Here is a 25,397-nt window from a genome sequence, read left to right as displayed (position 1 = left end):
ACCTAATAGTTCAAAAACGTTGCGCATAAAAACGGGATTTTTCAGGACACATCCTCAGGTTCTATTGGTGATAGAAAGGTAGGATCTAGTGTATTGAATACCCATTGGGCTAGATACCATCTCTATATCCAGCAGAAGGGTTGTCTTAGTGTCACTATCATATGGTACAATGTAAAAACACACAGTAATGGAAATCAAAATAAAGGCAGGGTTCATACGAAACTACACTACTGGCCATTAAAATTGCTACACCAAGAAGAAATGCAGGTGATAAACTGGTGTTCATTGGACAGATGTATTATACTAGAACTGACATGTGATTACATTTTCACGCAATTTGGGTGCATAGATCCTGATAAATTACTACCAAGAACAACCACCTCTGGCCGTAATAACGGCCTTGATACGCCTGGGCATTGAGTCATACAGAGCTTGGATGGCGTGTACAGGTACAGCTGCCCATGCAGCTTCAACACGATACCACAGTTCATCAAGAGTAGTGACTGGCGTATTGTGACGAGCCAGTTGCTCGGCCACCATTGACCAGACGTTTTCAGTTGGTGAGAGACCTGGAAAATATGCTGGCCAGGGCAGCAATCGAACATTTTCTGTATCCAGAAAGGTTCGTACAGGACCTGCAACATGCGGTCGTGCATTATCCTGCAGAAATGTAAGGTTTCACAGGTATCGAATGAAGGATTGAGCCACGGGTCGTAACACATCCGAAATGTAACGTCCACTGTTCAAAGTGCCGCCAATGCGAACAAAAGGTGACCGAGACGTATAACCAATGGCACCCCATACCATCACTCCGGGTGACAGGCCAGTATGGCGATGACGAATACACGCTTCCAATGTGCATTCACCGCGATGTCGCCAAACACGTATGCGACCATTATGATGCTGTAAACAGCACCTGGATTCATCCGAAACAATGGCGTTTTGCCATTCGTGCACCCAGGTTCGTCGTTGAGTATACCATCGCAGGTGCTCCTGTCTTTGATGCAGCGTAAAAGGTAACCGTAGCCGTGGTCTCCGAGCTGATAGTCCATGCTGCTGTAAACGTCGTCGAACTGTTCGTGCAGATGGTTGTTGTCTTGCACACATCCCCATCTGCTGACTCAGGGTTCGAGACGTGGCTGCACGATCCCTTACAGCCATGCGGATAAGAGATAAGATGCCTGTCATCTCGACTGCTAGTGATACGAGGTCGTTGGGATCCAGCACGGAGTTCCGTATTACCCTCCTGAGCCCACCGATTCCAAATTCTGCTAACAGTCATTGGATCTCGACCAACATGAGCAGCAATGTCGCGATACGATAAACCGCAATCGCGGTAGGCTACAATCCGACCTTTATCAAAGGTGGTACGCATTTCTCCTCCTTAAATGAGGCATCACAACAACGTTTCTCCAAGGCAACGCCGGTTAACTGCTGTTTGTGTATGAGAAATCGGTTGGAAACTTTCCTCACGTCAGCACGTTATAGGTGTCGCCACCGGCGCCAACCTTGTGTGAATGCTCTGAAAAGCTAATCATTTGCATTTGACAGCATCATGTTCCTGTCGGTTAAATTTCGCGTCTGTAGCACATCTTCGTGGTGTAGCAATTGTAATGGCCAGTAGTGTACTTACTGTGCTTGGTCTCCTTCGAAATACTTTCCTCCACAGTTGATACACCGCTCCCAACGCCGTTTTCATTTCCGGAACCAGTCTCGGTACGTCTCTTGCTGTATTGCGCGAAGCGCCGTCTGAAATTTTTCTTTTATCTCGTCTATCATTTTCAGATCCTTTCAACAGGGCTTACAGTTTTTGAAATAAAAGTCCGCAGGGGCCAGATTTGGAGAGTACGAAAGATGAGGCTGCACAGAGATTTCGTTTCTTGCGCAATGGTCACGCACCAGCAGTGATGAATTGTCGGGTGCGTTATCGTAATGCAAGAGCCATGAAGTGCGCGCCATATTTCAAGCCGTTTCCTTCTCACATTTCCTCGCAGGCGTCTCAACACGTCCCGATAGTACCATCGATTAACAGTTTGACCCTGTGGCATAAATTCGTGATGAACTATTCCTTAAAAGTCAAAAAAACTATCAGCATGACTTTCGCATTTGACTTGCCCCGACGAGATCTTTCTGGTCTTGGAGAACCGTTTACGACCCACTGTGAAGATTGAATCTTGGTCTCAGCACCATAACCGTAGACCAACGTCTCATAGCCATTTACTATTCTCTTAAGGAACATCTGGCAACGGCCTTGCCGCAGTGGATACACCGGTTCCCGTCAGATCACCGAAGTCAAGCGCTGTCGGGCGTGGTCGGCACTTGGATGGGTGACCATCCGGGCTGCCACGCGCTGTTGCCATTTTTCGGGGTGCACTCAGCCTCGTGAGGCCAACTGATGAGCTACTCGACCGAATAGTAGCGGCTCCGGTCAAAGAAATCCATCGTAACGACCGGGAGAGCGGTGTGCTGACCACACGCCCCTCCTATCCGCATCCTCATCTGAGGATAACACGGCGGTCGGATGGTCCCGATGGGCCACTTGTGGCATGAAGACGGAGTGCTTAAGGAACATCTCTTTCTCACTTGCGCGATCCAAAAGCTCTTCACAGATCGCGAGGTGAAGGTCTTTCTGGTCCTGACTCATGAGCCGTGGGCAACGCGATGCATTCCAATGTGCTGTGTCAGGATTTCGTGACATGGACCAACCGAAACGTTGCATTCTTCGGCAATCTTTGGGACAGTCAGTCTTCGTTTGGCACGTACCATTTCGTTGACGTTTCTGACATGATCGTCCTCTGTAGATCTCGAAGGGCCTCCTGAATGAGGGTCATTTTTAACTTCCGTCCGAGCATTTTTAAACAGCGTGAACCATTCGTAACACCGAGTATGGCTTAAGCACTCATCACTGTAGCCTCCATCATGTGGTGTGTCTCTGTAAATGTTTTCCTGAGTTTTACGCAAGATCTAATGCATATGCGTTGCTCCTCGAACTCTGCCATCTCGAAATTCGAAAAGTTTGCGACACAACGTTCTACTCAGTACAGCATTGAACAATAACTAACAGACCTACAGCAATGAAACTTCCAGCAGTATCCACGTGGAAACTGCTTTGGAAACCTCATATGGACATACGAGATCATCGTATTTTGCCCCTGGGAAGTTGTGTCATTTCTAGTACATATTATACGAGGGTTACTTCAAAAGAAATTCACACTATTTTTGTAAAAACACAGTTTTCATTCTGTGTGTGTGAAAGTTATACAGTGTGTAGATACATCCTTCCTGCTTGTTTTCAAACTTAGTTCAACCTGTTCCCGTGAGTGGCGCCGTCACAACATGTCTTCAAGATGGCTGCTACACTTGACGTTCGTCAGAAGCAAAGTGCTGCCATAGAATTCCTGTGCTGTGAAAACGAGACAGTGCGAAACATCCACAAGAGGTTGAGAAAGGTGTATGGAGATGTGGCTGTCGATCGCAGTACAGTTAGTCGGTGGGCAAGCAGGTTACGTGATGAAAGCGGGCACGGCAATATTGAGGATTGTCCTCACAGCGGCAGGCCTCGTACTGCACGCACTCCAGACAATGTACAGAGAGTTAATGAATTGGTGACTGCTGACAGACGCATCACAGTGAACCAATTGTCACCCTACGTTGGGATAGGAAAAGGAAGTGTTTGCAGAATACTGAAAGTATTGGCTTTAAAAAAGGTTTGTGCCAGGTGGGTTCCCAGGATGTTGACAGTGGCTCACAAAGAAACAAGAAAAACGGTATGCAGCGAACTTTTGGAACAGTACGAGAATGGTGGAGACGAATTTCTTGGAAGAATTGTGACAGGTGATGAAACATGGCTCCATCATTTTTCACCAGAGACGAAGAGGCAGTCAATGGAGTGGCATCGTGCAAATTCACCCAAGAAAAAAAATAATTCAAAACCACACCTTCTGCTGGAAAAGTTATGGCTACGGTGTTTTTAGATTCCGAAGGACTCTTGCTTGTGGACATCATGCCAAGTGGAACCACCATAAATTCTGACGCATATGTGACGACACTGAAGAAACGTCAAGTTCGACTGTGTCGTGTTCGACCAGACTGGCAAAAGCAGGGTGTTTTGCTGTTGCACGACAGTGCACGGCCACATGTCAGTCAAAAAACCATGGGAGCGACCACAAAACTCCGATGGACAGCACTGAAACACCCACCTTACAGTCCTGACTTGGCTCCATGTGACTATCATTTCTTTGGGAATCTGAAATACTCTCTTCGTGGAACAATGTTTGAAGATGATGACTCCCTTGTGCACACTGGCAAACAGTGGCTCCAACTGGATGGTCTAGAATTTTACTGTGCGGATATACAGGCGCTGGTTCCAAGACGGCGTAAGGCAGTTGAGAGGGATGGAAATTATGTGGAGAAATGAAAATATAGTTCCTAAAGGATGTATCTACACACTGTAAACCTTTCAAACATGTAGAATAAAAGATGGATTTTAAAAAAAGTGTGCATTTCTTTTGGAGTGACCCTCGTCATAACCACAAATAGTGAATTATGTTTCATGAGTTTTTACTTATTTAAAAACGGCAGCTGATTTGCTTTAAATAATCATTTCTCTTCAGATGGGTGGAATGTTTTAACGGAGAGATACGTGCAGCAGGGTACAGTATTAACTAATCGTTTGCCACCAAATTGCAGGGTGAAATGCAGGCCTCTTCTACTCCCCTCGGATGAGGGCATGTTTCCTAGTGTCGGCTGCCTACCCTCTGTGAGATCATTGTCTCAGTGTTTTGGTATGTCCTTATATCTGGGAAAGAATTTCCTCACTGTAGCTACACGAAGCACCCACATCCATTTCAGGGTCGTTACACTCATACCTAGGTCTTGCTCTCCAGGCGATACTCTCCTCCCCATGTTTGTTTCCTTGTCTTTGCTAGCAAATCCCCAGCCCAACCTTTCTATTCTTTTCGAATTTTTTGGTACCAAAGATTACTACCCAAAGTCAAAACTAGTGACCCGTGCTGACTGTAAACTTTCGTTCTTAGACACACAGCAGGCTTCATTTTGGAAACTATATTTTGTTTTCAAATGAATTATTATTTTTGTGTCTTAATCGTTCTTCAATTTCATCGATAAATCATCACCAGTGATGGTTCTGTAAATGTAGTATAGTACCCACCTGGCCAATCTTCCCTATGGCTAGCGTTAAGTATCTATGGCCTGACGACTTGCTGGTGCAGTGGTAAATTTATTTGCTGGCCACAACATTAAAAGCCATAGAATAACTTAAGGAAACTGAATATCATCATTTTCATATTACTCTAACATTTTAAGCAGTGTATGCCAGAAATGTTCTCTGGAGAAATAAGTCTTATTTGTCCCTTAGTAATTCGGCATTTGGAATGACATCTCGTGGCAATCAGGGGAGCTGTGAGCTACGGCAATTTGCCGATCGTCCTGCTGAGTGCCAGTCCAGCGAGAGGTAAATTTTGAATGTGACGTTTTCCTGCATTTCACCTTATACTCCCTTAAACATTAATTGTATACGTAAAAGTCTGTTCGTATTAGCTTGGTAACTGATACATCCTGCAATGCGGGTCGTTTAGAAAGTGGACAGCAGCGGCATTGCAGTCTGGTGGTCCGAGCTTCTTTCATACTCTACACTCCAAGATAGTGGCACATTGTGTAGCAAATGGTGTGACATACACGCACCCAACGTGTGCTGTCTGTGTTTCAGAGCGACACATGGCTATACAAAGAGTCTTTTGATTTTTTTTTCCTTTATCGGATTTAGATTCCCCCCCTGAAGGGGGCGGGCTGGCAGCAGCTTAGTACGCTGCTCTTCAGCCTACAGAATTTTTAAAACATAAGAAGATAAGAAACAATAAAAGCAGGCGATAAACGGTGACGTAAATTGTAAAACAGCGGAAAATTGTGGAAAGTTAAAACATAAAAAAAGGTGGGCAATGATAACAGAATGCACAGGAAGCAGACAGGGAAAACAGTAGACAGGCAATTAAAAAAACTAGGCGACAGTCTGGTTTCTGTTCATAAGAGATATAAAAATCACAATCGCAACATTATGGAAAAGACACACAATACTTAAGTCACTGGAAACACTGCACTAAAAAGTCAGCACGAAGATGACGCACCACAGGCAAGGGCGGATGGGGGGAGACCTGGACAGATGAGGGGAAAAAGGGGGGGGCGAGGAGAGTAAAAACGAAATGGGGCGAGGGAACCGATGGAGGGAGAGGACTCAGAAGGGGGGAACACGGCAGACATGAGAGGGAGTGGGGAAAGGCAGAGGAGGAGAATGCAAAAGGACTAGGAGAGAAGAGAGGCAGACAGAGGGTAGGCAGGGAAAAAAACAGGACGGAAGGGGGGAAAGAGGGAGCCTGGGGAAAGGACAGACGCTATGGTCGCGCGTTCGAATCCGCCCCAGCCATGGATGTGTGTGATGTCCTTAGGTTTAAGTAGTTCTAAGTTCTAGGGGACTTACAGGGTGTTTCAAAAATGACCGGTATATTTGAAATGGCAATACAAACTAAACGAGCAGCGATAGAAATACACCGTTTGTTGCAATATGCTTGGGACAACAGTACATTTTCAGGCAGACAAACTTTCGAAATTACAGTAGTTACAATTGTCAACAACAGATGGCGCTGCGGTGTGGGAAACTCTATAGTACGATATTTTCCACATATCCACCATGCTTAGCAATAATATGGCGTAGTCTCTGAATGAAATTACCCGAAACCTTTGACAACGTGTCTGGCGGAATGGATTCACATGCAGATGAGATGTACTGTTTCAGCTGTTCAGTTGTTTCTGGATTCTGGCGGTACACCTACCTTTCAAGTGTCCCCACAGAAAGAAGTCACAGGGGTTCATGTCTGGCGAATAGGGAGGCCAATCCACGCCGCCTCCTGTATGTTTCGGATAGCCCAAATCAATCACACGATCAACGAAATATTCATTCAGAAAATTAAAGACGTCGGCCGTGCGATGTGGCCGGGCACTATCTTGCATAAACCACGAGGTGTTCGCAGCGTCGTCTAAGGCAGTTTGTACCGCCACAAGTTCACGAAGAATGTCCAGATAGCGTGATGTAGTAATGTTTCAGATCTGAAAAATGGGCCAATGATTCCTTTGGAAGAAATGGCAGCCCAAACCAATATTTTTTGAGGATGCTGGGACGATGGGACTGCAACATGGGGCTTTTCGGTTCCCCATATGCGCCAGTTCTGTTTATTGACGAAGCCGTCCAGGTAAAAATAAGCTTCGTCAGTAAACCAAGTGCTGCCCACATGCATATCGCCGTCATCAATCCTGTGCACTGTATCGTTAGCGAATGTCTCCCATGCAGCAATGGTAGCGGCGCTGAGGGGTTGCCGCATTTGAATTTTGTATGGATAGAGGTGTAAACTCTGGCGCATGGGAGACGATACTTGGACGTTGGCTTCATTTGGACCGCAGCTGCAACACGGCGAACGGAAACCCGAGGCCGCTGTTGGATCACCTGCTGCACTAGCTGCGTGTTGCCCTCTGTGGTTGCCATACACGGTCGCCCTACCTTTCCAGCACGTTCATCCGTCACGTTCCCAGTCCGTTGAAATTTTTCAAACAGATCCTTTATTGTATCGCTTTTCGGTCCTTTGGTTACATTAAACCTCCGTTGAAAACTTCGTCTTGTTGCAACAACACTGTGTTCTAGGCGGTGGAATTCCAACACCAGAAAAATCCTCTGTTCTAAGGAATAAACCATGTTGTCCACAGCACACTTGCACGTTGTGAACAGCAAATGCTTACAGCAGAAAGACGACGTACAGAATGGCGCACTCACAGACTGCGTTGTCTTCTATATCTTTCACATCACTTGCAGCGCCATCTGTTGTTGAAAATTGTAACTACTGTAATTTCGAAAGTTTGTCCGCCTGAAAATGTACTGTTGTCCCAAGCATATTGCAACAAACGGTGTATTTCTATCGCTGCTCGTTTAGTTTTTATTGCCGTTTCAAATATACCGGTCATATTTGAAACACCCTGTATGACCTCGGAAGTTGAGTCCCATAGTGCTCAGAGCCATTTTTTTGAAAGGACAGAGGAAACGAGGGGGAGATGAGGATCAGAGTTGATAGGAGGGATAAATGGAGGGAGAGAAGGCATCATCCGAGAGAGGCAGTTGACGGAAGCCATCTAAGGAAAGGAGATGAAGGTTGTTGAAATGGAGGGTAGGGGGGACATAACAGTGAAGGCGCGGCAGAGGGCAAAGGTTGGAGAGGAGAGGAGCAACCAGGGGGTGAGGGGGATCAAGGCGGCGGGAGGTGTAGAGTATGCAGATATGTTTGAGGAATAGGAGCAGGTGGGGGAAAGGAATCAGGTCGTAGAGGATCCGCGTGGGGGACGGGAGGCGTATACTGAAGGCGAGGTCGAGTGCATGGTGCTCGAGGATCTGGAGGGACTTATAGAATCTGGGGGGGGGGGGGGGACGGATATTCAGGTGGGACTGGCATAACAGATGAAGGGATGGATTAAGGATTTGTAGGTATGGAGGATGGTAGAGGGGTTCAACCCCCTTATCCAGCCAGAGAGGAGTTTAAGGAGTCGGAGGTGGTTGTGGGCTTTGGATTGGGTAGAGCGGAGATGAGGGATTCAGGTGAGATGATGGTCAATGGTGAGGCCAAGGTAGGTGAGGGTGGGGGAGAGGCGGACAGGACGGGCGCAGATAGTAAGGGAACAAAGTATCAAGCCGAATTATGACTGTCAAAAATGTAAGGAATACAGCTGACGAGAGAAGTTACATATTTTACGGGAGCAGTGGTTGACAGCCTAGTAATTCATTGCATCTCGAAAGGGAAACTAAGCTGACAGTAGCAGAGGTTCAGAACATACGCGTAAACCCGCCCGACTACAGTGCTAATCCAGCGTGAGCTACCGTTACTGGGAGGTTGCTGCGTGTACGTTCCAAGGAATTCCGTCACTTAGCGCTAGATGGTAATGGCATCGTTTACACAACAGTGGGGGAATTTAATTCATCATAGTTCAGCCAGTCTGAGCGAAATACAGGGCTATTCAAAAAGAAGGAATAGATTTCAGACATTCATTACTTAAAGATTACAAAAGACAGAAACATAATTCCAGTGTTCATGGAATAAGCAAAGCTCAAATTTTTATGCATTCAATGTGAGCACCACGTGTTTCGTGACAAATATCAAAACGGTCGGTCATATCCTGCCACACACGATGCAGCTGGTCACTCGTTATTGAATTCACAGCTTCAACAATGAGACGTCGCAGAGTCTCAAAAGCGACAGGCATAGGGGGGATAAAAACGTAGTATTTTACGTAATAACCTCACGGATAAAAGTCACGAGCTGTGAGCTTTGGAGACCTGGGAGGCTACGGGCAATAAAATTCATCTTCTGCTCCTCTTCTTCCAATCCAACATCTTGGAATGATGTCATTCAGCTAACGTCGGACGTGCTTACGGAAATTCTCTAAGCATATTCGACGCTATTGGCGTGACCCTTTCTGATTTGGTAGTACTTTGGGTTTAATTTCAGCATGTTTTAGTACAGATTAACTAATTTTTAAAAGAAACATCTAAGCCAGCATTTTTCAGCGTATTCATTTAGAACTTTTATCGGTTTTATTGCCGTGATTTCATTGTCTGTTAGTAACCCTAAGTCGTTTGTGCCTTTAATACCCTAAAATTAGTTCGATTTTTCAACAGGCTGAGTGGTGCTGTGGTAGAATGGTCACTTGCCATTTGGAACCCTAGGTTCGATTTGATGCTGACGCAAATTTCTAAACAAATGTGCATGTTCTACAAGCATTTCTATGAAGTGTGCAATACGTAAAGATGGAAGAAAATCTGTAACCCTCAAGACTCGTAGTGCCTGGTTCGCTGGTTCAACTCTTCTTTTGGTCATATGTTTTTCGATTCTTCCGTTCAGTTCTAAAGCCTATATCACTTAAATAGACATTCATCAAACATATACTAACTTACACATATATAATCGCCAATTCTATGAAAAATGCTCGTCTTCGAATTTCTCATAACATGTTGCACACAAAACCAGTTTTCATTGCAAATATAATTTCTTAATCACTAATCTTTTGTAAAAGACTGTTAACAAACGTCTGTATAAATTTAACCAAGACATCACAAGCTATATTTTTTCATCTTTATGTCCACGGTGTAGCCGAAAGAAACCTAACTTATTTTTTAACTTATTTATTCTCATTTTCAGCACTTCATACTAGTCTCCACTTGCACTAATACACTTGTCTAACCTTTTATACCATTTTTCAAAACATTGTTTAGATTCGTCTTTTGTGATGCTTGACAGTACATCCATGGTTTTTTTCGTTCACCTCAGCAACATCTGCGAAACGCATTCCTTTCATGTCTCTTTTCCACAGACTACAAAAAAAAATCGCTCTCTGCAGGGTCGGCTGTGTGTGGGGGGTGAGGAACAAGAAACATACTGTTATTGGCCAAGAAATTTGTCACACAGAGAGTGGTGTGTGAGCAGGGGCATTGTCATTATGGGAAAACCAATCACCCGACTTGCCACGTAACAGTCAGCTTCCGCCTCACACTGTTGTGCAATCTTTTCAAAGCTTCCCAGTAGAAAGCCTGGTTACCTGTCTGACTCTGGGGAACAAACTCTGAATGGATGAGTCCTCTCACATCCAAACAAACAAATCAGTATTGTTTTAAAGTTTCATTTCAATTGAAGAGCTTTCTTGGGGCGAGGCGAAATTGAAATCTTCCACTGGCTTGATTGTTACCTTGATTTAGGATCGTAAGCATAGCACCAAGTTTCGTCACCAGTGATAATTTTTGAAAAGAAAGTTTGGATCATTTCGGGACATGCGACTTCTACGCGACCTTGTTTTTGTTTAGCTGCCAGCAGTCGCGGAAATAATTTGGCAGCCACCATTTTCATTCCCAAATCTTCTGCCATAACTACACTATGTGATCAAAAGTCTCCGTACACCTGGCTGAAAATTACTTACAAGTTCGTGGCGCCCTCCATCGGTAATGCTGGACTTCAATATGGTGTTGGCCTACCCTTAGCCTTGATGACAACTTCCACTCTCTCAGGCATACGTTCAATCGGGTGCTGGAAGGTTTCTTGGGGAATGGTAGCCCATTCCTCTCGGAGTGCTGCACTGAGGAGAGGTATCGACGTCAGTCGATGAGGCCTGGCACGAAGTCGGCATTCCAAAGCATCCCAAAGGGTTTCTATAGGATTCAGGTCAGGCCTCTGTGTTGGCCAGTCCATTACAGGGATGTTATTCCGTGTAACCACTCCGTCACAGGCCGTGCATTATGAACAGGTGCTCGATGTGTTGAAAGATGCAATCGCCATCCCCGAAGTGCTCTTCAACAGTGGGAAGCAAGAAGGTGCTTAAAACATCAATGCAAGCCTGTGCTGCGGTAGTGCCACGCAAAACAAGAGGCGGTGCAAGCCCCCTCCATGAGAAATACGACCACATCATAACATTACCGCCTCCGAATTTTTCTGTTGGCATTACACACACTGCCAGAAGGCGTTCACCAGGCATTCGCCATACCCACATCCTGCCATCGGATTCCCACATTTTGTACCGTGATTCGTCACTCCACGTAACGTTTTCCACTGTTCAATCTTCCAATGTTTACGCTCCTTACACCAAGCGAGGCGTCGTTTGGCATTTGCCGGCGTGATATGTGGCTTATGAGCAGCCGCTTGACCATGAAATCCAAGTTTTCTCACCTCCCGCCTAACTGTAATAGTACTTGCAGTGGATCCTGAAGCAGTTTGGAATTCCTGTGTGATGGTCTGGATATATGTCTGCCTATTACACATTACGACCCTCTTTTGTCGGCCATCTCTGCAGTCAACAGACGAGGTCGGCCTGTCCGATTTTGTGCTGTACGTGTCCCTTCACGTTTTTCACTTCACTTTCACACCGGAAACAGTGGACCTAGGGATGTTTAGGAGTGTGGAGATCTGGCGTACAGGCGTATGACACAAGTGACACTCAATCACCTGACCACGTTCTAAGTCCGTGACTGCCGTGGAGCGTCCCCTTCTGCTCTCTCACGAGTCTAATGACTACTGAGGTCGCTGATATGGAGTACATGGAGTGGCAACACAATGCACCTCATATGAAAAACGTATCTTTTTCGCCGTGTCCGGATACTTTTGATCACATAGTGCAGCTGCACTGAATTCCAAGTCCCGACAGCTCCACACTTTCTTCAGTGGTTCATCATCGATCTTACTTGATGACTGCACGAATGTTTTCAACATTTTCACGTGTTCGGGCGTGAAAGGACGACCAGAATGTGGTTTCCCATCAGCTGATATTTCACCATTTCTCAAACGGCGAAACCACTCAAACACTTGAATTTTGCCTGTAGCATCGTCGTTGTACGCCGTTTTTAACGTTACAAGAGTTTCAGCTCCACTTTCTCCGAGCAAAAAGCAGAATTTCACCGCCGCACGCTGTTCGCGAAAATCAGACATTGCAAAAACGACAATCAAACAAAACAATTGTCAGTATAAACTCTGCTGAAACTGGTCTGACTTTCTTCAACAAAAGCACCCAGCTTACTGACTCCGGAATGTTCGCTCTCTGCGTTCCTTGTGGCGGAAAGCGGTATTACTAAAGCTATGCCCTCTACAAATTCAGTTCGGTTTCTTTTTGGTATCCTTTCGTAGTTTATGCTCTTGGAACAAGCACTATTCTTTAGAAGTTTGCATCGATCGAGTATCGAACCTGGCGTCCCACATTGTAGGCGAGCGTTCTACCACGTAGCCATGCATCCCATCGAAAAGATTTCATTAGTTTTTAAACATTAAAGGCGCTCAGAATACTCCACAGACAATTTTCTCTAGAATTTTTGAGACTTGCATGAAACAGCTTTTGAATATTGATATTTTAGTCCTGAACTTCATATAATAAATACAAAAACATCAAAAATGGTATTAGTGTGTGGTTTCCTTGTACGATAAGTTTGAATCTCCTAGGCCACTGTTTCCAAACCTTTCTTAGACCATTTATCACAAGTGGAACCAGATCTTAGACAGTACCCCACCATCAACAACTCTAGCACCTAACTAAACATCAGAAAGAAAAAGAACTTTCTTTGAACAATATTATTATAAAGTTAGTGACAGATCAACGATATTTTGTTTTGTGGGTGTTTTGTTAAGTAATAAACTAATGAGTCAGTGATGCAGTTGGTAATGTTTATGTCTAATAACCATTCCTATACACTGAAGAGGCAGAGAAACTGGTACGTACACCTGCCTAAATAATATCGTGTAGGGCCCCCGCGAGCACGCACAAGTGCCACAACACGCCGTGGCATGGACGCGACTAATGCTGAAGTAGTACTGGAGGGAACTGACACCATGAATCCTGCAGGACTGTCCATAAATCCTTAACAGTACAAGGGGGTGGAGATCTCTTCTGAACATCATGTTGCAAGGCATCCCAGATATGCTCAATAATATTCATGTCTGGGGAGTTTGGTGGCCATCGGAAGTGTTTAAACACAGAAGAGTGTTCCTGGAGCCACTCTCTAGCAGATGTGGACATATGTGGTGTCGCATTGTCCTGCTGGAATTGCTCACGTCCGTCGGAATGCATAATAGACATGAATAGCTGCAAGTGATCGGGCAGGATGCATACATACGTGTCACCTGCCAGAGTCGTATCTAGACGTATCAGGGGTCCCATATCACTCCAACTGCACCCGCCACACACCACTTCAGAGCCTCCACCAGCTTGAACAGTTCCCTGGTGACAGGCTGGGTCCATGGATTCATCAGGTTGTCTCCGTACCCGTACGCGTCCATCCACTCGATAAAATTTTAAATGAGACTCGTCCGACCAGGCAACATGTCTCCAGTCATCAACAGTCCAATGTCAGTATTGGCGGGCCCAGGCGATGCGTAAAACAACGTGTCGTGCAGTCGCCAATGGTTCTTGAGTAGGCCTTTGGCTCCGAAAACCCATATCGATCATGTTTCGTTGAACGGTTCGCACGCTGACATTTGTTGATGGCCCAGCATTGAAATCTGCAGCAATTTGCAAAAGGAATGCACTTCTGTCTCGCTCAACGATTCTCTTCAGCCATCGTTGGTCTCGTACTTGCAGGTACTTTTCCGGCCTCAGTGATGTCGGAGATCTGATGTTTCGCCGGATAATTGATATTCACGGTAGACTCGTGAAATGGTCGTACGGGAAAATCCCCACTTCATCGCTACCTCGGAGGTGCTGTGTCCCGTGGCTCGTACGCCGACTTTAGCACCACGTTCAAACTCATTTAAATCTAGATAACCTGCCATTGTAGCAGCTGAAACCGATCTAGCAACTGCTCTAGACACTTGTCGTCTTATATAGGCGTTGCAGATCGCAGCGCCATATTCTGCCTCTTTACATATCTCTGTATTTGAATACGCATACCTGTAAAAGTTTCTTTGGCACTTCATTGTATTTGAGTTGGTTTCAGTAAGTGCACATCATAAATTATGCTCCAGATGCATTTAGTTACTTGTTTCAACAACAAAATTTTTTATTAAATCCTGGACTTTACAACTACTTCTTTTTATTTTCATTGCTATCATAGTAAAAAATTCACACAAGGTTGGTGCCGGTGGCGACACCTGCAACGTGCTGACATGAGGAACGTTTCCAACTGATTTCTCATACACAAACAGCAGTTGTCCGCGTTGCCTGGTGAAACGTTCTTGTGATGCCTCGTGTAAGGAGGCCATCACGTTTTCGACTTTGATAAAGGCCGGATTGCCTATCGTGATTGCGCTTTATGGTTACACGACATTGCTGCTCGCGTTGGTCCAGATCCAATAACTGGTAGCAGAATATGGGAACAGTGGGTTCAGGAGGGTAATACGGAATGCCGTGCTGGGTCCCAACGGCCTCGTATCACTAGCAGTCGAGATGACAGGCGTGTTGTCCGCATGGCTGTAATGGATCGTGCAGCCACGTCTCGATCCCTGGGTCAACAGATGAGGACGTTTGCAAGACAACAACCATCTGCACGAACAGTTAGACGACGTTTGCAGCAGCATGGACTATCAGCTCAGAGACCACGGCTGCGGTTACCCTTGACGCTGCATCACAGACAGTAGCGCCTGCGATGGTGTACTCGACGACGAACCTGGGTGCACGAATGGCAAAACGTCATTGTTTCGGATGAATCCAGGTTCTGTTTACAACATCATGATGGTCGCAATCATGTTTGGCGACATCGCGGTAAACGCACATTGGAAGCGTATATTCGTCATCGCCATACTGGCGTATCACCCGGCGTGACGGTATGGGGTTCCATTGGTTACACGTCTCGGTCACCTCTTGTTCGCATTGACGGCACTTTGAACAGTGGACGTTACACTTCAGATGTGTTACGACCCGTGGCTCTACCCTTCATTCGATCCCTGCGAAACCTTACATTTCAGCGGGATAATGCACGACCGCATGTTGCGGGTCCTGTACGGGCATTTCTGGATACCGAAAACGGTCGACTGCTGCCCTGGCCAGCACATTCTCCATATCTCTCACCAATTGAAAACGTCTGGTCAATGGTGGCTGAGCAACTGGCTCGTCACAATACGCCAGTCACTACTCTTGATGAACTGTGGTATCGTGTTGAAGGTGCATGGGCAGCTGTACCAGTACACGCCATTCAAGCTCTATTTGATTCAATGCCCTGGTGTATCAAGGCCGTTATTACGGCCAGAGGTGGTTGTTCTGGGTACTGGTTTCTCAGGAGCTATGCACCCAAATCGCGTGAAAATGTACTGACATGTCAGTTCTAGTATAATATATTTGTCCAATGAATACCCGTTTATGATCTGCATTTTTTCTCGGTGTAGCAATTTTAATGGCCAGTAGTGAGGCAACAGTGAGGATGGGCCCTTATTGCAAAACATTCTTCCCTGCACCACTCGCTTCCCTAGTGGCACTTGCTTCACCTACTCCCCCATTTAAAATGTACGAAGTTAAAATGTCTGCACTATACTTACTGTTTGTAAGTCATTTGATTAATAGATTGTTCAATTCTGAACTTACAGGAATTGGAAGACTTCAGGCTGTTAACGCTTTGTGTCTGTCCACTCTAATAATAATTAATGATAATGATAATACTGTGTACAGTACTATAGTAACGCTCACATGGGGTGTTCCAGGAGGAATGGTCTGTATTTAGGCATATGACAGAAACGATCATTCGAAGCATAAAATTCTAGCAGACATGGACTACCTTAAGAGCTGTAACCAGTTCTGCATCTTCGACACTGTGAAACAAATGTCTCTGTGCATTCCATGTTTTGGGAGGATATAGTGTGGACGAAAATAACAAAAAATTGTTTAGTGCATGTGAGCTCTAGAATTTAAACACTGTGGGCTATTGTTCAGCAGCAGAGATGTTTTCACACTAGCAAAGATGAACCAGTGCTCATAGCTCATAAGGCATCCATTTTACACCCCGTGTTTACTGGACCTTTTTTCTTGTTTTGGTCCGTACTACCACCTTTCAAAATACGGAGAGCAAAGAGCTTGCAATAGAAGAGATGTGTTTTACAGTATAAAAGATGAAGAAGTGCTGACAGCTCTTAAGGTATGTATTTTAGAATCTATGTTTACTATATTTTTTCCATCAAATGGTGTTCCTGTCGTATCCCTATGTTTACTAGACTTTTTTGCTTCAAATGATTGATTCTGTCATATACTGCTCATTCCTCCTGTAACACCCTACATACTGTTGTGGTGCTGTCAATTAGTTTATTTATTTGTTTCAAACTGTGCAATGAAGCAATTTCTGGTCTATAGTAGAAACTATCTACAACGTGGAGAAGACATTTTCATGATATATTTAGTACTTTTTACGCGTATGTCTCACTTTTACCATGATCTATGTATGGTACAAAGTACAAAGTATGTGTGTGTAATTGGTGGGCTGTGTGAGAAACTTGTAATCTTCATAATGCTGGTAACTGAGAAAAAAATAATTATTGATAACTTCCATAGGCAATATCAGTATTACAAACCTCTGATAGTAGTAAAGATGTTCTAAAAATAATTCAGTTTCATGACCGAATCAGAATCAAACCCTTTCGTTTTTCTCAATCAGAAAATTTGATTTTACCTCTCAGGTGTTAATTAGCCCCAGGTTGGGAACCACAGTCCTAGGGGAACACCAGTTTTGATTACAAAGGACTCTCATATGTAGCCCTAACCGGTTACTTAGGTCTTCGTGTCCGTGAAAGGCTTACTGTCTTTGTGTGTTGTCCCTGCCCTCCTAGGATGTTAAAAAAGAGACTGTCGGTCAATCGAGTCATATCCCATCTTGAAAACGACGAAAATGCAGATGAATGATCTGTTTCAGGTTGCTTTATGCTTCAGTATTGCTTTTAGGCTGAAAAAGTGTTCTGCAGAAGAACGCCCTGATCAAAGTCCACTTGGTGCTCTTCAATGTTATGTGCAAGCTGCACTTGTCTTCTTTGAAGTAAATGTGCTGAGAATATCTTCTATATGACTGGGAAGAGAGAGATCCCTCTATCTACGTCAGTCCTGTCACCTTGTAGACAATCTTCTAGCAGTTTCTCTGCACGCCAAATATAGATGATAATTCTTGAGGGTATTTCTGTTCCGTCGTTGCAACAACAAAAATGTGTGTTTTCTTTTCACCATATGCCTTTCGCTTTATTGAGGTAAAGCACCATCAGCTATCTGTAATTATTTGCATTTTGATTTTCTTTAAGATCGAAAAACAGTTTCTTAGTAGTATGTTGGTTTATACTTATGGTGCTTTTCGTCTGATTTCTCGCTTACATCGGGAAATGCCGTCTGCTAGCACATCGTTTATGTTTTTCTTCTTTAGACGCTTTTAGTTGTAGTCTAGTTTTTAGTTGTTCTGCAACACGATGCGTTTGTTATGTTTTTCACTCCACACGTTTTTGCAACGGCAGAACAAAAGTACCATCAAGAATTGTTAAGGATACAGGATACTTTTCTGGCTCTATATTATATAAAAATCAACATCTATTTATTTCAGGCACTGTTTATAGTCCATATGTTTTACAGATTTTTTGTTGATATCAGGTAATGCAGCACACTTTCTAAACAAATTAGAAGTATTTTGAACATTTTTGAACCTGCTTAGAGTTATTAAAAAAATTACAAAGAAATTGATGCATTTTTTCCCAAAATGCTTCCTCACTTTGAGGTACCAATTAACCCAACGTTATACATTTGAAGAAGACCAAATTTTTACCGGATGTGCATGATATGATGGCTGAGGTACTAGACTTATTTAATTCCACCTATTATGTACATTACAAGGATAAAAAATATCACATTTTACATTTTAATTTTTATAGTTTTTCCTCAAAAAATGTTATTTTTTCTATAATTTAGTTGATTCTGCAATAAAGCTTAGGTCTACTACATAAGTATTGACTGGTGCAAGTTACGGAAAAAAATTTGAGCAATGCTTTATAAACTTTAGGAAATATTTGTACCTGAATTCTGAAAAATACAACTTGCAGAAAATTGCGATGAAGATATGAGTATATAACTGAACTGTACCTCAGAACATTCCTGAAGCACAGTCTTCATCCTGCAGCATTTCTTCATCTTCAGGCTTCCTCTTGGCATTCCTTTTAGCACTTCTTGCTTCTTTGGTAACTTGAAGAGCAAATTTTTCAGCTTCACGCACCTGTTGTCTGTCACACGGAAGCAACTGATCTTCCACATTAGAGCCACATTTTATGCCTAAATTTCTCAGGACTTCCAACCTTCTTATCACTCCATCATTGAAACATATCACTGCATCTAATACACCATCTTCGAATGTATTTAGTCCTACAAAAACATTCTTGGGTAATCTTACGCTTATGCAATGGTTGAAACTTTCATTTGTATAGTGAGCGCCCCCATAAAGACATTTACTAAGCAAAACAGGGTCTAAAAATTGGTTTTGTTTCATTCATAAGGGCTCAAAAAGAGGATGCTTATGATGGTATATTTGACCACTTTCTTTTGCTTTTTGTAACCATACCAAGAATTTGCTCCTTTAGGGTAGTCATCTCCTTTAGGGTAGTCAATTCTGGACAACTTATGAAAGTAGGTGGCCCATACAGGCTTTGTCATCGCTGTGACATCATTCAGAGGTGCAGCTCGTCCAAGGGCCAGTCCATAATAAGTCCGAAGAAGGTCTATTTCAGTATCTGTTAGTCTACTAGACAGAGATTTTCCCATCAGATAGCAACTTTCCTTTCATTTCTCTTCGTAGCTTCCTCAATCTAGCACCCATCCTCTTTTGCATATGTCCACAACACTCCAGTCTTGTTACTATCAACATCGAACTCATTAATTTTGTTTAAAGCTTTAGAGTCCCCATCGCCTAGGTACTTCGTATATCTAACGCTATAAACGGGCACCGACCACTGAAATATTTGTAGAGCTTCATCACACTCCATACGTCCACTGTAACCATCATAGTTCTGAGAACACTGATGTTCAATATATCCTTCAGTGTTACCATGGCTGGTGTGGCAGTACTCAGATAAGTACTCAACATTAACAACTTTTCAATTCTCCAACACTTACAATACCATTAAAGGAATGTTGTCCTCGACATTGTCATGTCCCATCAACAGCAATGTCCCTGGTTCCACTAATATTTACAGTTTCTTCTACTGCATATTTCATAGATGCTTTAGACACAACCGTCAGGGCACCTAAAAGTATTGTTATGTACTTGCTGAACCTACTGGGATGAGGAGGAAGGTCCATCAAACCACAAAACGTTTGAGTAGCCTTTTTTCCTTTTCCTGTTGCACACATTGCATACACTAACTTCGAATTCACATCATATGACTTATGCACAATGTTTGAAGTCATTTTCGAGGCAGATTTATTGTAGGATCTACAGAGAACAACTAATTTTGTTGCTAAGCCTTTCCTGCTACTTTGTTGTGCAATTATTTCAGACAGCCTACACCATTACATTGTTTACATTTCGCCACTTTATCACACAAGATAAGATACTCACATCAACAACAACAAATCCACTACAAACAACGTCATTGTTAACACAAAAATTTAAATCATCAGGAGGCGTGCCATGTGGGAGTTTCTTCCCTGAAGAGCTGATACATAGGTTTCTTTCAGCAGTGTGGCTTGCTTTGTTTGTGAACTGGTTACCATTGAATTCCCTTTTATTGGATTTCTTGATGCATGGCATAGTTCGTATTTATTGCACACTACAGGAAATGTACTTCCACAAATATATGTAGCACTTAGGTAACCAAAATTCAGTAACACATGAACAAACTGCTTTATCGAAACAAAAGTAAATACTAGCAAAGATCATCATTTACAGACACTAGGAATCTTAAATGTTACCAACATATACAACGTATCATACGTATAATCGCTGGAAACAGAAAGTTCACAGTTCTTTTCGAAATATTACTGGTTCCTGTAATAGAAAGAAAGGGGTGGGGTGGCATATATGACCAAATCTTTAAAAGTTGGCATATATAGGTCATTTTTCATTTGAAACCCTATAATATAGAATTTAATACAGTCGTAAAAAACATCGATTTTTCCACCATTTGTAAATCCCCTGTATCCTCAAGCAGCTACGAACAACGTGGCCACACAAGTGAAGAATCTGTGATGATTTCTATAAGTTCCTCGAGTGTATTTGTTGCTACGTACTTCAGTAACCCCGCGATGATGCCATCTTCCGTAGATGTCCTTTTGTTTTGAGTCTAAGGATATATTTGTAGCTTTCATTTTTGGTGGGCAGTTGAGATTCTTGGTGTGTGCGTGTGTGTGTGTGTGTGTGTGTGTGTGTGTGTGTGTGTGTGTGTGTGTGTGTGTAGAAGAGTCAAGCCGCGCGGGATTAGCCGAGCTGTCTCAGGCGCTGCAGTCATGGACAGTGCGGCTGGTCCCGGCGGAGGTTCGAGTCCTCCCTCGGGCATGGGTGTGTGTGTTTGTCCTTAGGGTAATTTAGGTTAAGTAGTGTGTAAGCTTAGCGACTGATGACCTTAGGAGATAAGTACCATAAGATTTCATACACATTTGAACAATTTTGAGAAGAGTCAACCTGGGAAAACTTGAATGTGGTTCTGGACCGTTGTGTAGTACAGAGAAGTGTATAAATTGTTCCCTACGGTTGTCGTGATTTTCCAGAGCGAGTTTACTCACCCTGCTTCTGAAACAAATATTCTGTTGTGTTTATCGTCTGATCTTCCCACTGAACTTCCAGCAAAAGCCACGAGTGTCGTGTTCCCTACTGTTATTATCATTAATTTATTATCGCTCTCTCAAGTGTCTCCTCTTTCTCTGATTAATGTTGCCACCTATTTCCTGATCTCGAAACAGTGCTTAGTCTCTGGCGATTTGTTACTGTTAGTAGTTTGGTGCGTAAGTTCGTAGGGTTTTGTTTTGCATGTTGGTATTCCGGTTGCATGGATATATTTGTCTACTGTCATTTTTATTTGTAGTTCATTGTTGCTATTTGAGTTTACAAACTGTCATTTTGACATTTGGAGAGTGGAGCGGTTGACGCTAGAAAATGGCTTGCCAAGTGAAGATATCGTAACATTTCCGATATATTCTTCTGTTTCAGTTCAATAGAAGAGAAACAGCAGCAAATGTAGCCATAAATATTTGCGTCTCCTCGTTTTAAGGAAAATCATTTTGACAGTACTAAAATTCCACATTCAGGAACGCTTTCGGGATTTGATGAAGATTGTTTAAACACAATGATCCACGGCACTGTACTTGAGAACTGTCAAAGGTGATGAACTGTGATAACTCCACCACCGTGACATACACTACGGGCCATTAAAATTGCTACACCAAGAAGAAATGCAGATGATAAACGGGTATTCATTGGACAAATATATTATACTAGATTTGACATGTGATTACATTTACACGCAATTTGGGTGCATAGATCCTGAGAAATCAGTACCCAGAACAACCACCTCTGGCCATAATAACGGCCTTGATACCCCTGGGCATTGAGCCAAACAGAGCTTGGATAGCGTGTACAGGTACACGGGTCGTAACACATCTGAAATGTAACGTCCACTGTTCAAAGTGCCGTCAATGCGAACAAGAGGTGACCGACACGTGTAACCAATGGCACGTCATACCATCACGCTGGGTGATACGTCAGTATGGCGATGACGAATACAGGCTTCCAATGTGCGTTCACCGCCATGTCGCCAAACACGGATGCGACAATCATGATGCTGTAAACAGAAACTCGATTAATCCGAAAAATTGACGTTTTGCCATTCGTACACCCAGGTTCGTCGTTGAATACACCATCGCAGGCGCTCCTGTCTGCGTGGCTGCACGATCCGTTACAGCCATAAGGATCAGATGCCTGTCATCTCGACTGCTAGTGATACGAGGCCGTTGGGATACAGCACGGCGTTCCGTATTACCCTCCTGAACCCACCGATTCCATATTCTGCTAACAGTCATTGGATCTCGACCGACGCGAGCAGCAATGTCGCGATGCGATAAACCGATTGGCTACAATTCGAACTTCATCTAGTCGGAAACGTGATGGTACGCATTTCTCCTCCTTACACGAGGCATCACAACAACATTTCACCAGGCAACGTCGGTCAACTGCTGTTTGTGTATGAGAAATCGGTTGGAAACTTTTGTCATGTCAACCGGCCGTGCTGGTCGAGCGGTTCTAGGCGCTAAAGTCTGGAACCGCGCAACCGCTACGGTCGCAGATTCGAATCCTGCCTCGGGCATGGATGTGTGTGATGTCCTTAGGTTAGTTAGATTTAAATAGTTCTAGGTTCTAGGGGACTGATGACCTCAGAAGTTAACTCCTATAGTGTTCAGAGCCATTTTTCCTCATGTCAGCACGTTGTAGTTGTCGCCACCGGCGCCAACCTTGTGTGAATGCTCTGAAAAGCTAATCAATTGCGTACCACAGCATCTTCTTCCTGTCAGTTAAATTTCACATCTGTAGCACATCTTCGTGGAGTATCAATTTCAATGGCCAGTAGTGTATAACTTTCGCGCTCTATAAGCATCATTTGATACGTCTCCTAACGTGCGTTCTTTTGTAAAACCTGATCTACTAAGTCCCCCCTGGAACCTCTAGAAGTGTGTAACATGAGTTGTGAAACACCCTGTTTAACAGCTACTGTGGAATACGGCCGCCCAAACAAATCTGCTTACTTTATTTTACTTTCACTCTCTGTGCAGTGAATGTCTCAACTGCATTAAATATAAAAACTCGTCAACTGGTTTTGTGATTTTGTACTGTTTTCTTTTCAAAATTTATTGGTTCGGTTTTGAAATCAACAACAGTGGAATACAGTAGTCAGTTCGTGTAGTTATCGTAATGAAACCAAACACTGAATTCTACAAACATGAACTTCAGTGCGAACTTGTTATAGCAGAGTGTAAGAATGTTTGGCCGGCCGGAGTGGCCGTGCGGTTCTAGGCGCTACACTCTGTAGCCGTGCGACCGCTACGGTCGCAGGTTCGAATCTTGCCTCGGGCATGGATGTGTGTGATGTTCTTAGGCTAGTTAGGTTTAATTAGTTCTAAGTTCTAGGCGACTGATGACCTCAGACGTTAAGTCGCATAGTGCTCAGAGCCATTTGTACCATTTTTAAGAATGTTTGTGTGCTTGTCTCCTGTTGACAGGAAGCTGGCGGGGCTGATAGCGTACAAGACGTTCAAGTCGCCCAAGTCGTCCGAGCATCAGACCACGCGCCTTTGTGCCCAGAAGGCCAGGAACATATTCTTCATGTTCATCGGCTACTACCGCGACTGGATCAGTTCCGTCATCTCCGCGTCGGAGACATAGGCGCAGCTCTGCACTGTCCAAATATAAAATTGTGTCGACCCCATTGTCTCGAAAATTGTTGTAAACTATTACATTCGCTGTTGAACAGTTCGATACTGTCTTTTGTGTCATAGTGGAGAGCACGGAGAGCGGTCAGAGACCGGCCTGGTGGACAACGGTAGCGCCCCAAGCCAAGTTTCGTCAGGTTCTCTGGCACAGAGGTGGGGGCTCCTGAGACTGGGCCAACCATTCCTCGCTGCTTACTATACGAGGGGGGACCCAAAAGAGACCGGATTGTTGTCATAAAAAATTTATTGATAAACCTTTTTACAAAATTACTTCAAACACCTTCAAAATACTCTCCATTACATGCGATGCACTTGTCAAGTCTCTTTTCCCACTGTTGGAAGCATGTTTGGAACTCTTCAAGTTTGATATTGTCCAGTGCCCTTTGCGAAGCTGTTTTTACCGCCTCCACATCGTCATCACGCTCTCCTTTTAGCGTTTTTTTTCATTTGTGGAAATAGGAAAAAGTCGCACGGGGCTAGGTCCGGCGAATACGGAGCGTGGGGAACGACAGACCACCTCTGAGATGCCAGATAGTGGGTCACTCGTAAGGTGTGCTTGAGCGTTGTCGTGAGGCAGAAACCAGTCACCTGATCGCCAAAGTTCCGGGCGTTTCCTCCTCACATCCTCTCGCAGACGCCTTAAAACATCCAAGTAAAAGTGCTGGTTAGCAGTCTGGCCAGGGGGTACGAATTCCCGATGCACAGTTCTACCAACATCAAAAAAGACAGTGATCAACGTCTTCACATTTGACCTCACTTGCCTTGCTTTTTTGGTGTGGGAGAGTTGGGAGTCCTCCACTGGCTTGACGCTTGCTTGGTTTCTGGGTCATACCCGTAACACCAACTCTCATCCCCTGTAATGACTTTGTTCAAGAAGTTTGGATCACGTGCAGTCTCTGATTTCAAGTCCTGTCACACATTCATGAGGATTGTTTTTTGCTCCTGTGTGAGAAGGCACGGAACATAATTAGCAGCAACGCGTCTCATGTGCAAATCCTCACTCAAAATCCGCTGGCACGTGCTCCAACTGATTCCTGTCTCTGCTGAAATTTGGTCGATCGTTTGGCGACGATCCTCGTTGATCTTTTGGCGGACCTTTTCAATGTTCCCCTCATTTCGCGAAGTTGAAGGGCGTCCAGAACGAGCTTGGTCTTCGACACATATCTCACCACGTTTAAAGCGCCCAAACCACTCGAAAACCTGTGTGCTGCTTAAAGCGTCCTCCTGGAAAGCTTCCTGAAGCATTTGGTGTGTCTCCGTTGCAGTTTTTTTTTTTTTTAAAGCAGGAAACAAAATTTCTCATACACTCTTTGTTCTTTTAAAGTTTCAATAACGACTTCGCAGAGGTAGCCCACCAACAGTCAGAGAAACACAATACCACACTTGCACGTTCAGCTCTACACTGACGCCGTCTGCACAGCTGTTTCATGAAGGTCTCTACTAACACCATCTAGTGTGAG

General features: G+C 44.1%; 1 protein-coding gene and 1 pseudogene across 1 annotated transcript in view; both read left to right on the top strand.

Annotated features, from left to right (window-relative positions):
- The window catches only part of LOC126291824 (trypsin-3-like), a 76,696-nt gene extending 52,713 nt beyond the window's left edge, over positions 1–23,983 (top strand). The window contains exon 4 of the mRNA XM_049985525.1: positions 23,728–23,983. Coding sequence (XP_049841482.1) covers positions 23,728–23,890 — 163 coding nt within the window. The 3' untranslated portion in view covers positions 23,891–23,983. The remainder of the gene's footprint in view (positions 1–23,727) is intronic.
- On the top strand, positions 2,242–2,359 carry LOC126292318 (5S ribosomal RNA; annotated as a pseudogene).
- Positions 23,984–25,397: the final 1,414 nt, after the last annotated feature.

Source organism: Schistocerca gregaria, chromosome 9, assembly GCF_023897955.1.
Source record: "Schistocerca gregaria isolate iqSchGreg1 chromosome 9, iqSchGreg1.2, whole genome shotgun sequence".
Classification (NCBI taxonomy): domain Eukaryota; kingdom Metazoa; phylum Arthropoda; class Insecta; order Orthoptera; family Acrididae; genus Schistocerca; species Schistocerca gregaria.
Note: the sequence above shows the minus strand (reverse complement) of the source record. Positions and strands in the feature narration are given on the sequence as shown.